The 16206-nt window shown below is 38.0% G+C and overlaps 1 protein-coding gene across 13 annotated transcripts in view; it reads right to left on the bottom strand.

The window, feature by feature from the left end:
* LOC128253226 (protein amalgam) overlaps window positions 1-16206 on the bottom strand; it is a 508116-nt gene that overhangs the window by 119556 nt on the left and 372354 nt on the right. For all 13 annotated transcript variants that reach the window (XM_052981478.1, XM_052981473.1, XM_052981474.1 and 10 more), the window contains one exon: window positions 6932-7102. In XM_052981478.1, coding sequence (XP_052837438.1) covers window positions 6932-7102 — 171 coding nt within the window. The remainder of the gene's footprint in view (window positions 1-6931; window positions 7103-16206) is intronic.

The raw sequence follows: 16206 nt of genomic DNA, 5'->3' as shown, positions 1-16206 counted from the left end.
AGACTTTTAAACTGTATTGATAAAGGTTATCAGCCGCTTCATACGCTGCACGTTGATCATTTGGGTCCTGTTTGCGCACTTGGCACTTTTATTTAAATTGAAATCACTAGTTGTAGATCGAGAGCGGGAGCCAATACAGCTTTCGTCCGTTCGCTTTTGCGTATCCGCCCCGTCTCTCGCCATCTTAGCATAAGTTAGGTTAGTATTAGTATTTCATGGTGACCCCGACGTGATCGCAGTAGAGTTCGCTATGTTTTTTACCAATTTTTTTCGGTGAAAAACTAGAACAATTACCAACAAACACACATAAGCAAATTATTCGTGTCGGTTCGGCTAAAAAATTAACAAGTCTAATCTTCCGAAATAAATTCCGTCGTTGGAACTTTTCTGCCGTTCCTTTGGTTGTTGCCCAAGCCGTTTCGTCGCCGCTGCAACTTGAACTGTTTAATTTGCCTGCTGCCGCTGGAATATGGATTTAAAAAAGGAAGTTGCAATTGCCCAGTCGGCCAACCAGGTATAGAGTGCTACAAGTTGAAAGTTAATCTGTGGCGTGTTGTTAATTGTGTCTTGGCTTATATAAAAAATATAAAAATCGTTTTTAAATTTTTTTTTTGCTGTACTTCTCTCGACTGCGTGCGATCGGTATATTACTCGTTTTTTTATTAGATTATTTAACAAATAAATAATATTAATAAAAATAAATATTTAACATCTCTTTGATGCCAACAAAAATAAATACAAATAAACGCAAGGGCAACCAAGGATATCGAAGAGCTTAAACATCATCGAGATGTTTGCATGACCAAATAGAAGTAAAAGATACAAAAGATGTTTAACGCGAAGAGTTGAAAGAGAAGGCCGTATTGACAAAGTCATTGCTGATTTCGATTTTAAATAAATGCAAACAAAATACTATCGAGAAATCCGCCTGCCGAGCGTTGCTCCTCAAACTTTTAGCGGAAAACACTCCGAATTTAAAAATTTTATAAGCCTATTCGAAACATTCGTTGACCAAGACGACACCTTACACGATATTGAAAAATTCAAACACTTTTCGTGTTTAGCTGGAGACGCTTAAGGAACAGTTAGGGCCTTTCAAGTCACTGCGGAAAAGTATCCCAAAGCCTGAAGCGGGTGTACGATAATGATTGTCTAATTTTTTTTGACACATATCGACACTGTTTAATTTACAAGGTCGATGCAGGAACTAAAAGACAATGGGAATGGGTTAGATTATACTTCAACAAGCGATACCAACCACATGTCCTCCACCAATGACAAAATTCCGAATACTCCGCACTATTTCATTCCGCACCAATGCGTTCTACGGCCAAAAAGTACTTCAACTAAGCGTAGAGTACTTTTCGATGCATCCTTCCGAGTCCCTGAAAATCTATAAGTTAAACACCGTTACATATGATACTTCGCCAGCACCCTTTTTGGCGATTCGGTGTTTAATGCGGCTAGGAGAGATGGCGCAAGCAACTCATCCAAAAGCCGCAAAGGTTATTCAGAATGATTTTTATGTTGACGATTTGTTGACTGGCGCCGGATGCGTTGACGACCTGCAAAGTCTTCGAGACGAAGTTTCTGAGGTTTTGCAAGAGGCAGGCTTTGAATTGGCAAAGTGGTTTTCAAACTGCCCAGAGTTATCCGCATCTGATAGCGCTGTAATGCCACTAATGGCAGACTCAGACGTAACTAAGACCCTTGGCGTGGTTTAGTTACCTGTTAAAGATTACTTTCGATTTCGGTTGGATGAATCTTTCCTGGATCTTCGCACGACAAAGCGAAATATTTTGTCGGTAACTGCTCGACTTTTCGACCCACTTGGCCTCTTGGTCACAAAGGCAAAGATGTTGTTGCAGGAACTGTGTCTACCGATGCAGTTGCTTACATCGTGGGAGACGTTTAAAGCGACGCTTCTGCAGCTGCCTAAAATTAAGCTATCGCGATTCGTCAACACAGATCCACAAGTCCCGATTCAAATACATGGTTTTGCTGACGCTTCCATGCGAGCGTATTATTTGCTTCAAGAAATTAGAGTCCTTTTTGTCACACCTGAAGCTTCTGAGAGTGTTCGTGTGGGTTTTCCGCTTTATTCAAAGGTGCATAAGGGTGTCGAAGCCCTTTGAAAAAAGTATTTCGCCAAGAGGACTGGATTTCGCCTCTGAGAAAGTTGTTGACATAAGTAAAATTCGGAAAAAAAACCGGTTGCAACGAATATTCAAATCTAAACCCTTTTCTGCAGGAAAATAAATTAGATTGGTATTCCTCGACATTGCTACGAGTTGGGGGTGGGTTGTTGAATGCTTTTATCCCGTACGAAGCCAAATTCCCGTTGTTGCTGTCTAAAAGCTCACAGTTCGTCAGATCCTATGTGTCATACCTGCACGTTACGAATGGTCACGCTGGCCCACGACCTCTCGTAAGTCGTCTGCGCGAGAAAATATGGCTAGTTAATGCTCAAGAAGTCTGCCGAAGAAGCCGCAACTCTTGACGCAAATTATGGGGAACTTGCCAGCAGATAGACTTTGAGCTTTTTTTGCGGTCCCCTTAGCACAACGTATCGTATCAGTGGTAAGCCACCGTAAAAGTCGTTCGTGGCCTTACTCGATTGTTTTGTGTCCAAAGCGGTCAACTTAGAATTAGTGTTCTAACCACTGATGCGTTCTTGTTGGAATTTCAAAGCTACGTGGGTCGTCGCGGGATTCCGGAGAAGGTGAGGTGCGACAACACCACAAACTTCGTCGGCGCGGATCGGCACATGAGAGAGTTCCGAGCACGTCTGTAGGAGCAGGGGGGCGGTATCGAAACATTCGCAAACAGAGCACCGCACTTTGGCGGACTATGGGAGGCAGGTCTGAAGTCTGCAAAGCACCTGTTCCTTCGGACGGTAGGCCAAGGCCTCTTTACCGCGAAGGAGCTCGGAACTCTCCTCACCAGCGTGGAGGCCGTGCTCAACTCCAGGCCACTCGGAGCTTTAAGCAGCGACCCGAACGACGGCGAAAAACCGGCCCCCGGGCATCTGCTCATCGGCGGCCCTCTTCTGGCCCCACCATCAGCGGCGCTCCCGAACCAGATCAGCCTGACCTGCTTGCGACGATGGCGAGGTGTCTCGTCTCTCAGGTACAGGTTTTGGCAGCGCTGGTCCCGGGAGTACATCTCCAGCCTCCAGCAGCGGTTCAAGTGGCACCAGGGGGAGCCCAACATCGTCGTGGAAGCGCTCGTCGTTGTCGCCGAAGACAACCTTCCGCCCCAGCAGTGGAGGATAGGCCGTGTGGTAGCGGTGCACGCCGGCGCCGATAGCAAGGTTCGCGTGAGTGAGTATCGGCGAGCAGGCTGAAGGACGTCGTCCCTTCAGGGGGGGCACTTTCATTTAAATTGAAGTCACTAGTTGTAGGGCAAGAGTGGGAGCCAATAAAGCTTTCGTCCGTTCGCTCTTGCGAATTCGCCACGTCTCTTGCCACCTTAGCATAAACTAGGTTCTAAGAGAAATCGAAACCACTTCCTTTCGTCGTCGCATATTCGCTAACTTTCACACAAGTTATTATCGCAAATAAATCAGCCGATTCCTACTGCAGTCACACAAGTTTCGCGTTCGTTATTACAAATTAATATTAAATTTTCAGGTCCCATGGATGCGACTGGAAAGCAATATAAATACATATTTGCAATGGTGGACTCACTCACGAGTTAATGCTCGGCGTGAAGATGAACAAAAAGCCCAGCGATCGTGAAATACAGCTTTTAAAGGAGGAGTTATATATATACTTTGATGGGATTTTTGATGATTAAAGAATGGGCAGTTCTAGAATCGGAATTCATCAGCAGAGAAAAAGTGACGCCGCAGGAAAAATGCAGAAAAATTTGACAGAGCCGAACATTTGTATCTTTTCAATATTTACTATAAACATAATAACAAAAACCGAGTTAAGATTAACCACTCAGCTCACATTTATATAAGTCTAATATTACATCCACCTCAACCTTTTTCTCCTAAAATTGGACAAGGATAAAATGTCTAGGCTTAAATGTTGTTGCAATAATTAAATAAAAATTATATTTTGGTTTCAAGGTAATGCTACCATTGGAAAGTATAGATACAACGAAGACAAGAAATTTAAAGTTGTTACATACTCTATGCTTAAAAAAAAAATTTCTGTAATTGCAATTGGGCTTAAAAAAAATCCAGATTTGAACGGAAAAAAAAGTAAAAGTGTCAACACTGGTTCTAAAACAAAGCGGTCTAAAGCGGCTTATATTGGACATTTTTAAAAGGCGAGACTGTTATATCAACCGTCAAGCAATTTTGTTCCTTTCAAAACCACAAAAAACAGCAACAGCACATAAAAACCACATTGTGGCTGTATACAAATGACAAGATCAACGAGAAAAATGTCGCTTATGATCGCAAACGTCATCTTTTAACATTTAAAAAAAGAAACTTAACAAACTAACAGTATTAGTGCGAATCGAACCAAATAGATTTGCAGCTGCCAAAGCATTTGTTGGGTGGATATACTGTCCCAAGCGTTACATCGATTACGAACTCTTTTAGATGCTATCTCTGATGATTCTGAAAACTACACGGACATTATTTTAGCTGGCGGTTTCAACAGTAACCTTATTAAGGCAAAGCTTTTAAGTGAGTGGAGTGGAGTTTTTGCCAGTAAACGCTTCCTTGCAGATACACTTTAGCAGCACCTGTAATACTCTAAAGTTTAAAGTTAAATATTGGTGTTTGTTCTAAACAAGTTTGGAAAGAGCTTAAAACTTTAGGCGTAGGGAAGACAAAAGAATTCGTGGACGAAAACTTAGATGTTAAAAGTTAATGTTACAAATTTACTGACTTAAATTTACCTAAAGCCAAGTTTAGCAAGTACCTGAATACTTTACCAATCTTTCCAATAGCTTAAGTTTTGTTTCTGTCAACAAATGTGATGTTTTTTTACTGCTCAAACCCGAATCAGACCTATATCAATCCTTCCCTTCCTAGCTAAAATTTTCGAAAATCTCATGGCTTTTGCAATTCAACAGTTTCAAGAAACTAATTCGATACTGAGCCAAAAACAATTATGTCTTAGAAAAAAAAGGTGTTGCTTTTCGTAAACTCAATAGCAATTGGGATACTTTTTTGACCTCGCTGAACCACAGCAATAAAATAATAAATACTTAAGCTGTAGGCTTTTATTGGATTATCAACTACCGCTTACCCCTTCACCTCGAATACATAGTATTACTCTAAAAATCCTTTTTAAAGCCAATCTTGACCTATGGCTCTGAACTTAACATAAACTTCTTAGAACAGTAACAGGGGCCACTCGTATATCCACAACGCCAACAAAAAAAAAATTGATAAAAGGTAAGTTTAACATAAAAGCAGACTGTCAATACATCTAAAATAAATTTGCAAGAGAGCTCAATCTATCTACATCTCTGTCCAACTTGAACCATTAAATTAAATGAGATAAACAAGCAGTATAGCAAATTTTGAATATCCAAAAAATGTCTATAATTTATTTATGCTAACAGCTTCATAATAGTGCTTCGATGTGATACATTTTTGCATGAATATAAAAACATTTCAGACATATTAGAGTCTGGGTTTTGAAGTGTCTGGGAATTTGACGAAAAGACTTACAGACAAAAATCATAGATATATACTCAAATCTTAAAAAAATCATCAAAAATGAACCTGACCTGCTTGTTCCTATAGCATAGGATAGGATTGTACTTCAGACCTGCAAAGTTTTCAGCAAAAGTACAACTACGCGAAATAGAAGTTTTACGAAATTATTGACTTCCTTGCTATGCGTCACCGATCCAGATGCATGGCGCTGAACTGCATGCTCAAAATGCAATCACGTTATTATCATGAATGAATTTGCGTTAGCCTAATGCACCTGTTGTTAACGATGTGGAGAAGAAGAAACAATAATCTTAGTTTCACAGTCGAAACATACCACTCACGACCCCTAATGTCCGCTTATTTTCTAAAAAAGATAATGGATTAACATGAAACAATGGATCACTGAACAGGTTATTCATTTAATGTGAGCATCATTAATATTTTTATTAAGAAGTTGCATTAAACTGATTTACTTTCACTCGATCAAGACCACTGCGAACAGCTGCTGCATTTCCAAGCTGTGTTAACCAATTATGGTTGACATGAGATACAATCGTCGACGGGTAGTCGAAGAAATACTGGTAATAGTTGACATCTATGCTAAGTATTATTAACAGAGAAATTTTCATTGATTAATGACAATGTGGTACGCGATTAATCATAAAAATGTTGAATTTTTCATTCGTTGAATAAATTTAAATACGTATGCAAGTATGTATATAAAGGGAAGCGACTGTCTTTTGTAATTGTGTTTTTTGTTAAGACTTAAAGACTTTAAAATTAAAAAAAAATTATAGGTACACATTTATTTATAGATTAATTTATTTAAAAGCCCTAATATTGTTTTATAATTAATTGAAATTTCTAGGAATCGTAGTGATCAATTTAGTACTCAATAAAAAATTGCATACAATTTAATCTTCCCGGGCACACTGCAAAAAATTTGATTTTTGACATTTGGTATTAGTTTGTCTTAATAGTGTCGTAGTTTTTCCATGTAGCCGATATCTTAACTTTAATAGCAAATCTACTTTGATTATATGCAACACAAAAATCCAATCAAATAACTTGACGCAGTTTCTTCGTTGTTTTAAAAAGTTACTTTAAAAAAAATTATGTTAACTTTTTTTTAAATTTACCTACAATCTACACATAAAACAAACTCATATTTTAGCATATGAGTTGTTTAAGAAGTTTTGGTTTTGTCTGCAGAAACGGTCAAGCTGTACAAGCGCACTCATCTTACAGCATTTGGTGAGACTTTAATGGAATCACAATTTTAATGGCCGATATACGTACACAAAAACAACATCCAAAAAATGATCACTGATGCAGTTGTCGATTTCTGAGTGCACGCAAGTCTATGTGACCCTCCATTTGTAAATATCCAGGGTGTACGAGGTGATGGTAAAGCTCCAGGGGGCGTGTAACTCTTTTCATATGCGTTACGTGTGGGAAAATTAGTTTGCACTGAAAAGTCAGAAAAAAATTGTATTTTTACTTGTGTAATAAAACAATATAATGAGGTAAAAAGTAACACTAAATATCCTTAACAATCCCTTCCTACACTTACTTTTTTATTGGTATCGAAAATCTTAGCCACTGTCGGCCGCAGGGGAACTCACAGATCGGTGACGGGCCTGACGCGCCCCAGATCACCAGTCACGGTAAGACAATGTAAACGGGAACGCCCCATGACTTGGATGATTAAAGCTTGGCAAGTCGTACTTCTGCAAGTACGTTTAAATCATTACCATGATGCTTTGTGTCAACCCCCGAATTTGAAAAGAGCAATTTCACGGGGAGGTCACCGCAAGGCAATGTGACTAGTAAAAAATACGCAGAACTTGCGCTCATGAAGCAGACCACGCCGAAAAAAGAGAAAGAATCTTTGGTAAAGTAGAGGACAATAAAAGCTCACGACCGCCAAGATGCTGTATTTGCGCCTCGGAGAGAAGAAAAGAACTTAATATTTTCCCTGGGTAACAATCGGACCAAGCGGTGCCAGGAAAATTAAAGCATACAAATTTTTCAAGCAAACATGCATAGATGCAGATGATCTGCTGGCGAATATGTTATGTATTAATGCCGACTTTCCAAAGCAAGCTCAATGATACAGAAGAACCAGCCAAGCAAGTAGAAGAAAATCTTATAATATCGGGAGACTTTATCTTAATAGCGGAAGACTGGGGGATTGCATTAACCAGCTCTAGAAGAAGAAGAGTCCTAGACGAGGCGGCCAGACTTGGATTGGTCATGGCAAATACGTGCTCAACTCCGACATTTAGGCGACTAGGGAGGGAAGGCGTAATTACAGACATACGCCTTGTGTCAGAGAATATGACACAAAAGATTGCGGAATGAACAGTCATGGAAATATAAATAAAACAAGAAAGGAAGCAAACTTCGGCAAGCCGAAGTTCATATACCCTTGCAGCTATAGCAAGAACTAAATATTCATAAAAACATTAGAATTATGATTTACTTGCGTATATGATTAAAAACATTGAAGCTATAATGATTTGCAGCTCAGTTATTCGATAGTTCCTATGACAGCTATATGATATCGTTTGCCGATTTTAATAAAATAAAAAGCGTAATTCAGAACTGTAAAATTATAAATAAGTCAAAAAGAATTTAAAAAAAATTTAGAAAAGTTACATTTAACAAAAAAAAATGTTATACATTTTTATTGTTTCCATGGAAGTTGTATGATATAGTCGTCCGATTTTGTTAAAGTTAAACCGTAATTCTGAAATAATTAACCATTAGTATATGTCGAAGAATTAAAAAAAAAAAATTAGAAAACAGCAAAGTCATAATTTTTTTTTACAGACGGACATGGCTAGATCCAGTCACCTAGTGATACTGATCAAAAATATATATATCTTGCAGAACACGAAATTAAGCAATTTACAAATACAAATGTAACACGGTTAAGCAAGCCTGAACAGGCCAGACAAGCAATCACAATAAATTTTTTAATTTTAAATTAATTTAATTTATTATTATTATTATTATTAAAGATAGAGAAGTTTACAAAACTAGACTAACTTAGTAGGTAAAGCGCTGGCAGCAAGGCCTTCGGCTTTTAAGGTTAACGATATTAGGTCTATTTAATTACATGTTGTTCGTTGCATTTAGGCTATTTAGTTGGTAAATTTTATTTATGTACATTTTGTGTATTTTTAAATTTTGTGGTATAGGTTTGAAGTTTTTAAGAAAATTAGGATTTTTTCTAAGTTATCAGGGTTGAGTTCGCTAAGGAGATTTAGTGGGTTTGCATTTTTGAAGATAGATAGTTTAGTAGGGAGGAGTGATGAGCATGAGTTTAATAGGTGGGGTATGGTATTGTCGCCTTGGCAGAAGGGGCAGGGTGAGGTTTGGTTTTGATTAAAGTAGTGCTCGTGTGTTAGTTTTGTGTGGCCTAGTCTAAGGCGTGTTATTTTAATTTGATCGAGTCTGCTCGATTTGGGATGGAAGGCTCTGCAATAATTGTCGATGTTTGACTTGTCTTTGTTAATGTTTTTGTGCCATTGATTGCAGTGTTCTATGTTTAGTTTGTTTCTTGTTAGGAATTGTAGTTTTAGGTGTCTGTTTATGTCTGTTAAATTAATGTTTGGGGTGTAAATAAGGGGCATGTTGCTTGTCGATTTGGCTGTTTGGTCGGCTAGCTCGTTGCCTGCTATGCCTACATGACCAGGGATCCACAATATTTTAATTTTTGGGGCTAGTTTTGTAAGAATTGATCTGATTTTGTTGGAGTAAAAATTGTTGTTGTTTGGGTTTCTTATGGCGTCAATTGCTGAGAGAGAGTCAGAGCAGATCATGAACTTTCCCCTTGTGTTTTTGATTTGGTCGATTGCTACTAATATGGCTATTATTTCTGCGGAGAGTACTGATGAGTATGGGGGTAGGATACCATATTTAATAATATAAGTATCTGTTGTGATTGCATATGATATAGTGGAGTTCATTTTTGATCCGTCCGTAAATATGAATTTGTGTGTTTTATGGCTGTCTTTGGTGTGTTCGTATAGTTTCCTGTATGTATCTGGTGGTGTGGTTTGTTTCTTGTGCGCTCTAAATGTTGTGTCTATGAGGTTTGGGAGATCCCAAGGTGGCTGGTATTTGTGTATTTTAACTGGTTCGTACGGTAGGTTTAGTGCTTGACAAAGGTTTATTGTGCGGTCTATGGTTGATGGGTTCTTTTTTGATTTTCTTTGTTTGACAAGTTTGTGTATTGGTGTATCTTTCGAGAAAATAAGGTTTTTTGTAAGTTTGGCTGTTTGAAGGTCTCGTTTTTGCTCTAATGGGAGGATGTTGGCTTCGTATAGTAAGTTATTTATGGGCGTGGTTCGGTAGGCGCCAAGGGCTAGACGAATTGCAGTGTTAAAGGGTGTTTTTAATTTGTTTAGCACGCTTTTCGGAGCCTGTCCGTATAAGAACAGGCCATATTCCATTTTTGCTATGACTGTTGCTTTCGCGACGTGGAGTAGTGTTTGTGTGTTACAATTGAATTTGAGGTTGGAGAGGCATTTTATAATATTCAATTTTTGGTGTAGTGATGGAAGAAGTGATTTTATGTGTGTGTCCCATTTGTATTTACTGTTTATGGTTATCCCTAAGATTTTGAGTGCAGGTACTTGTTGTATTGGTGTGTTGCTACAGCTTATGGTGCTAGTGCAATTGTGTTTTTTGCAAATATGGAGGTGTTGGCATTTAGCTAAGGATAGAGATGCTCCTGAGTATGAGCACCAGCTGCTTATGTCATGTAATAAATTGTCTAGGTTGAAATTAAGGTTTTTGTTGTTTTTGAAATTTATTATCAGGAAAAAATCATCGGCGTATGCGCTAAATTTAATTTCTCTGTGTAAAGATATTACGTTTGAGAGCTTATTGTATGCGATGAGAAATAGGATTACCGATATAGGTGATCCTTGTGGGATACCATTGGATAATGGGAGTGAATTAGACATGTGCGGACCGACTCTGACAATTATTTTTCGTTTGAGCATGAAATTTTTTACATAATTGATTATTTTTGGGCCTGTTTTCCATTCCTGGAGTTGATCAATTATAGTGTGCACACCTACTCGATCAAAGGCTCTTGAAAAGTCCAGTCTACGTATAGGAGACTATCCGAAGTCGATTTGCCTTTTTTAAAGCCGAATTGGTTTGTATTTAAAAGTTGGTTGTGGGTCACAAACCACCATAGTCTTTTCGCTATGATTTTGTCTAGTGTTTTTGCTAGACAGCAGTTGAGGGAAATGGGTCTGTATGACGAGATGTTCGTTTTGTCAGTTTTTGGTTTAAGAATCGGTATGACTAAGCTTATTTTGTAGGCTTGAGGTATGTGGCTGTCGAAAATTTGGTTAAAGAGGTTTTTTATTCTGTTTTTTGTGGTAAGAGAGCTGTTGCGAATCATTTCGTAAGAAATTCTGTTTAATCCTGGAGTGGATCCTCTAAGTGTTTGTAGTGCTGCAATTAGTTCAAGGTGAGTTATGTTTTCATCGATAGTTTTGGCTGTTGTGGTCGGTGTATAGTTGGTTGTGTTGATTTTATATTTGTTATTACGGAAATCGTCTGAGAAGTTTAGGTCGCTTGAGAGCTCTGAGAAGTGTTGCGAGAAGGAGTTGGCTATTTCGAGAGTATCTGTTGTTGTTGTGTCGTTTTTGGGATTAAGTATGGCGTGAATTTGTTTGCTTGGGTTAAGACCGCAGAAGCGCCTTATGTTGCTCCATATTTTGGATGAAGGAGTTTCTGGTTGAATGGTGGATGTAAAGGAGATGGAAGCTTCGCTTTTTCTTTTTTTAATTTCAAACCTGTACTTGGCGTTTAAGCGTCTGTAGTTTATAACATTTGTAAGGTTAATGTTGCGATTAAGTGCTTTCCAAGCTAATTGTTTTTCTTTTTTAAACTGTGCTAGTCTTTTGTTCCACCAGGGAACCTTGTAGGGCTTTGTGTTTACTGAGGTTTGTGGGATGGAAATGTTTGCGCTATGTAATATAATTTTGTTAAGTTGTGCGGCTTCTTTGTTGACGTTTAGTGAAGTGGGGAATAATTCGTTATTATTGTGTGTGAGAGTCTCGTATTGCTCCCAGTTGGCTTTTTTTAATATAAAAAATGGTTTTGAAAATTTGTTAATCGTGTTTGGAGGGAATATAGAGATAACTATCGGAAAATGGTCGCTGCCGTGGAGATCATGAAGTATTTCCCACTTGGCGTGTGGGGCAAGTGTTGCTGAGCAAAGAGAAAGGTCGATATGCGTGTATGTGTTGTGTGTTGAGAAGTGTGTGGGGGATTTGTCATTTAGTAAGATTAGCTGTGTGTTGTCAATAAATTGTTGTATTGTTTTTCCTCGAGAATTAGTTTTCGGGGAACCCCAGGCAGGGTGCCATCCGTTAAAGTCTCCTAGAATTAGTGATGGTGTTTGGTTGTTGTACAAAGTGTCTTCAAGCATTTGGTTTGTGACGGTTCTGTTTGGGGCAATGTATGTTGTCTTTATGTGCATGTTCTTCTTAGATTTTATGTGTATTGCTAGAGCTTCAAGGTCGTTTGGAATGTTTACTATTGAATATTGAATTGATTTGTGTATTAATAGCGCTACGCCTCCAAATCTATTGGTGGCTATGTTTGTTAGTAGTGTGTAATTTATTGGAGTTGGAATATTTTTAGTGTATTGTATGTGTGTTTCTTGAAGTGTAATGATATGCGGGGAGTATTTTTTAATCAGGATTAGGAGATTATTATAGTTGTTTGAATATCCTTGGATATTCCATTGAATTAAAATTAGTGACATTCTAGTAGTGTAAGAAGTTCTAAGGTTGAACCTTAAAGTAGGGGAGATCTGTGGTTTTTAAACCGATTCGCTGTCGCTGTTAGTGGTATGTTTGTTTTTGTTAGAGGATTTGGCTTTTGATTTAGTTGGTTTAAAGTTAGTACATAGAGGGTTTGACTTATCTTTAGGGAAGAGTTTTAGTTTAAGGTCCTTTGTGAGTTGAGATCCGTATGCGGTTGTTATTTTGGTGGGGTTCATGTTGTCCGTTTCCATGTCTTCGGTGTCGTCTTGGTCGTGTTGGTTGTGGTTTTGGAGAGTTTTTTTCGGTGCCGGTGTTGTTTTGATTGATGCAGATGAGGTTGGTGTGTTTGCTTGGTTGTGATCGCAGGATGTGATGTAGTTTGTGCATTTGAAGATGTTGATGTGAGTGTATTTGGGGATCGGGTTCCTATTGTGGTTGTGGTGTTTGTAAGTGTGTTTGCATAAGAGTTTCTTGTTTTGTATCCGTGTCGCTCAAAGTATATACCCAGAGCAGTTCTATGATCGACTTTTTCGGTGGTTTTTATGGCAGTGAGTTCTTGTTGTTTAAGGAATGTGGGGCATTTGCGGTCCAAAGGGCTGTGTTGTGAGTCAATTTCCGGATTGTTTGCGCAATTTAGGCATTTTTTGTCGTTTTTGCAAAGTTCTCCTTCGCTGGTGTGTTTTTCATCTGAGCAGTTTAAACATTTTTCGGTGCTCTTGCATATGGGTGCAGGGTGTCCGAAGCGGAGGCACTTTCTGCAACGCATTGAGAGAGGGATGTAGTTGCGTACGCGAACGGATTCATACCCGACTCGCAGTATTTCAGGGAGTTGATGGGTTTCAAACGTAATTATTATGAGTCCGGTTTCTGTTAGGTTGTTGTTGTTGTTGGTGTTGTTGTTGGTGTTGTTGTTGTTGTTGTTGGTGTTGCTGTAGTTGTTGGTGTTGGTGTTATTGTTGGTGTTTTGTCTCTTCATTATTTTTTTGACTTCAATTACTTTCTGTGGTTTTAGTTCGCAGAGGATTGTTTCTTCGTCTATGTATCTAAGGTCATTACAGTAGATAACGCCTTTTGAAAAATTAAGTGTTTTGTGTTCGGTTGCTGTTATTTCCATATCTCCGATTTTGGTAAGTTTTAGTAGTTTTGTGGCTTGTGTGTTGTTTTTTGTTTTTATCAAAAGTCCGCCGTCTCTGGTTTTTTTCACAGAATCAACTCTTCCTCCGCAGGCAAAGTCCACAGATTTCTCAATGATGAAAGGTGAAACGGTTTTAAATGAGGATTCATTTTTACTTTTAATAACGATAAATTTGGGTTCTCCTAGTTGATACGATCTCGTAGTGTATTTTGCTATGTCTGGTGGCTCGTGCATGGTTGCTCGCCCGAGTGGTAAGAAATGGTGTGTTTTTGTTTTTGTCTTTTTTTGTTTTGTTTTGTGCTTAATATTTGTTTTCAAGTTTTGCTGATAAGCTCAATGTGTTTTTTGCAGACGCGGGATCGATGCTGTTCTAATACGACTTGTCTCTTCGGAGGTTGAAGTGGTACTGTGATAATTTAATTTATTTTCGTTAATCCAGTGCTACAGGCTAGGTCAAGCCTAAATGTTATGGCAAAAGTCACTTTGGGTAGAATTCGTTTAACAAAAATGATTTTGTCTTACATACTAACATTTTAAAATCTTAAACAAAAACATACACAAGAAAACAAACAAAAAATTGTTTGATTTTTAATGTTTTTTAAATTGTTTGTTTGTTTGGATAAAGATGTGTTTCCCAGCCGATCCTAATTGTAGTCGTTTGCAAATAATATTATTTGTTCTAGCGGACTTTTGCAAGAACTCCTTCGGGTATTGTAGCTCCTTCCAGGTCTTTAGTTTGTGTAAAAATAAGAGAGTTTTTAGCTTAATTTAGAACTCAAAACTTAGTTCGAAAATTTTTAAGGAGTAAACTGTAACATGCTCTGTGCGATCTAGGTTAAAAATATTGAGTTAAACGCAACTCTCAACTTGCGCATATTGGCTGCGTCAGAGGATGCAAAAATTTCAAGGCCGTAAAATAGAGTTGGTGTTTCACAGGTTTTGGCTACTGAAATTCTGATATTCTGTGGAATAAGATTCTTGGTTAATGACAGCTGCCTGACTATAGCATAAGTTTTTCCCGTGGCCTTAGTAATTTGTCCATCCCATGTCAACGTGGAGTTAAATTCTAAGCCGAGATGTGTGGCCCTTTCAACATAATTAATAGCGATATTGTTATTGACTTTGGGGTGCAAACTTAAGTTTTATTATATAAATAAATAGGAATTTTGTTTTACTAGGATTTAAGTGCAGCCCGTTTGCCTCCGCCCACTTACATTATTTTTTGGATTCTATAGTTGCTAAATCTAAAACATTAATTAACTTTGCTTAAGGGACGACTTACATAAAGCTGGACATCATCTGCATATAGGTGTACATCACAGTCAGAAAAACATTTAGGAAGATCATTTACGTATAACGAAAAACACAATGGGCCTCAGACTGACCCTTGTGGGACCCCCTGAGAGAGGGGCAAGAGATAAGATTTCAGACTCCCCGAAACAACTGCCCGCAGTCTGTTTGTAAAATAAGTTTGGTAAGCTTTATTGCACAAGGACAAAAATCTTTGCTAAAGTCAAGAAGGGTTCAAAAATCACATTACTTTCATCAATCTTTTGGCGTATATCTTTAGAAATCTTCAAGATAGCGGAAGTACAGCTTTTAATCTATTTTAGCCCAGGTTGCTTGTTGCTGGGGATGAGGTTGTTTTCCAGGTATGAGTGAATTTGCTGGGCAACTAGGGGTTCAAATGACTTGGGCAGAAATAGAAGGATATAGATGGGTCGGAAATCATTTTTAGTTTGGGAATTTTCATTTTTCACGCTTCGGCGAACGAAGATGTGGTTATATGGAGATATGGTGAATTAACTTTGCTATCAATATTTTTACAAATATGGGGCTTATGTTGTCCAGACCTTCTGCATTAAATTTTACACTTAGTATAAAGCTAAAAATATTATCACAGATGGTTGTCGAGCTCAGGTACATATTATCTTGAGCAAACTTTTCATTTCTCAATGAAAAGCACCCAGATCTAGGTCTGACGAAGAAGATCTCGGAGATAGAATAAGCTCTCTGTCTCTCTCTTTATTTTCGAGCTTTTGTTCTTTGTTTTACTTTATGCATATGCGTGCCCTTACTACTTGTTTGCAGACGTCAAGAGCGCGCGGTTGTGAACAATAAAAATTAACTAAAACGACAATTAAAGTGTTTTTTTACTATTTGTATTGCCTGGAGTTTGTATAAATATATTTATAAATTCCATAGGCTATGGGCCCAGTCACATTTTGCCGTTAAGTGCTATAGTGAAATGCTTTGATTGCTAACGCATAATAATAGGGAAATAAAAAAAAAGTGAAACAATAACAACTTATATCAAAACTGAAAAAAAAAATTTTATTAAAATACGTGCGTGGAGAGTTTGTGTATGCTACTGCGAAAGGACTAGTTAGTCTTAACATTCCGGGAAAACATTGTATTACAAAATGTGCTGTATTGCAAGAAAATCCCGCACACATTACTATCCAAGAAAAATATGATAGATGTTGGAATGTCCGTCGAATTTAATCCGGATGGTGGATGATTCAGAATATCGCTATTATTATATTATTATGATGCTATGAAAATTCTTAGAGATTAAACGAGATAGCTTGTTTGAAGATTTTGAACTTATAAAAAACGTAGAGCTTAATAAAAAT

This window comes from Drosophila gunungcola (assembly GCF_025200985.1).
Source record: "Drosophila gunungcola strain Sukarami chromosome 2L unlocalized genomic scaffold, Dgunungcola_SK_2 000007F, whole genome shotgun sequence".
In the NCBI taxonomy this organism is placed as follows: Eukaryota; Metazoa; Arthropoda; class Insecta; order Diptera; family Drosophilidae; genus Drosophila; species Drosophila gunungcola.
This window is presented reverse-complemented; position numbering and strand designations above follow the sequence as displayed.